The sequence below is a fragment of the Camelina sativa genome, chromosome 5 (assembly GCF_000633955.1).
Source record: "Camelina sativa cultivar DH55 chromosome 5, Cs, whole genome shotgun sequence".
NCBI lineage: Eukaryota > Viridiplantae > Streptophyta > Magnoliopsida > Brassicales > Brassicaceae > Camelina > Camelina sativa.
In genome coordinates, this window is record NC_025689.1 from 24,765,279 (window position 1) to 24,766,998 (window position 1,720).

General features: G+C 36.6%; 1 protein-coding gene across 1 annotated transcript in view; it reads left to right on the plus strand.

The window, feature by feature from the left end:
* Positions 1-643, plus strand: part of LOC104789553 (zinc finger BED domain-containing protein DAYSLEEPER-like) — a 4,040-nt gene extending 3,397 nt beyond the window's left edge. Inside the window, exon 5 of the mRNA XM_010515232.1 lies at positions 573-643. Within this exon, the coding sequence (XP_010513534.1) occupies positions 573-643 (71 nt within the window). The remainder of the gene's footprint in view (positions 1-572) is intronic.

A 1,720-nucleotide genomic window follows, 5' to 3' on the forward strand; every position in this document is an offset into this window, starting at 1 on the left:
CTACACTCGGTCGAGTGCTTGCTCGAGTTCATCCCCAGAACTCTTGTTTATGATTTGTGATTGTTCTGTTTCATTCCTATTTGCATTTCTGTTTCATCTACTCATTGTCCTGTTCATTATTGTCTTGCATTAGATCATCATAGTAGTTTCTATTTCTGTTCTAGCTTCATATAGTCATAATCATTCTGTTCCATTCACATCTAGTTCTTAGTTCTTGTAGTTTTACTTTCTGCATCTTTACATTTTCATCTTAGGATTGTAGTGACAAACAATCTTTGCATTTGGCTTAACTTAGATTCATATACATATCTTAATTGTTCACAAACACTCATCCATCTATCCATTCATATCTCACCATTGCATACATTCATATCATTCATTCATCACCCACATAAAAAAAAGCTTGTTTCATGTGTCCTTACAGAAACCGCCTCCTTCCAAAAAATGTACAAGCTTTGCTATGTACTCGAAACTGGTTACGTGGTTTTGCTGAGTTAGAAGGTTAAAACATAATCCATATTTTTTTAAAATTATTTTCTATTGTTTTGTTGATTTATATTTTCAAATTACAGGTGACATTGAAGAAAACTTTGATGATGGAGCTGAGTGTACTACATCGGTGGCAAGTAGCTCAGGAGTATGAACCTTTTATGTGTTTATGTTTGATTGTTGTTGCCTTGTGAGTTAAACATTTTATGTATTTAACGTTGCTGAACCTTTTATGTATTTAATCTTTGTTTTTGGTTTTTGCTTAATCTAATTAGATATTATTTTGAAAATTGTCACAGATATAATAAAATACACAAAATACATAATAAAATCATATTTGTATACATAATACATAATATAAATACACAATGTAAAATGCAAAATACACCACATGAGACAAAACAATTTGGGTACCCACGGGTTTACCCACAAGAGTTAATACCCGTTCGGGTTTATCCACTAGACCTAAAACTCGTTCGGGTTTTTTGAATCTGGGTTTTATTTGGGCGGGTTTTTTCCGGGTTTTGGCCGGGCCGGGTTTTTTCACCCATTTTAACATCCCTATTGCCATCTGATCTGTAAATCAATAATCCTTTTGTTGGACTGGATGATCTTCACATAAACTTCTTCTTTCCACATTACTACCAATCCTCCACTCTTGCCTACAGGTTCCACTGTATGTAAATCATAGTAACCCAAGTGACCCACCACATTCTCTAAATAGCTTCTTTTGTTTTTGGTCTCGCAAAGGAATAATGCCTCTGGGAAATACTAACCACATATTTCCCTTAGGTGTCAAACTGTCGGGGTATTCCCCACCCCTGACAGTTCCAGCTCAATACTCTCATATTGACTTCGAAGGGTTGGAATATCCATCAACCCTTCTTTCAATTTTGTTCCTATCTCTCGATCAAGAATCTGAAGTGAGAGAGTCGGACCTGTTGCTACGCAACTCGCAGAATGACTCGATAACTGAGCTGCTCCTGAAGCAGAATGATCAGATTGAGATTGCTTCCCTTGGTAGTTCAGGTCAGAATTTGAAGATTGAGTTACCAATCTCTCGAACACTGATGGGGATTGCTTCTTCTTCTCAGTTGATGAAACATGCTCCTGCCCTTGTAACTTTTCCCTGCTATTGCCCAATCTTTCAAACACAGATGTGAATGACTTGACTTCTCAGTAGAAGCTATTTTCATCTTCTTAGATTGTCGAGCTCCTCCACTGTCACTCA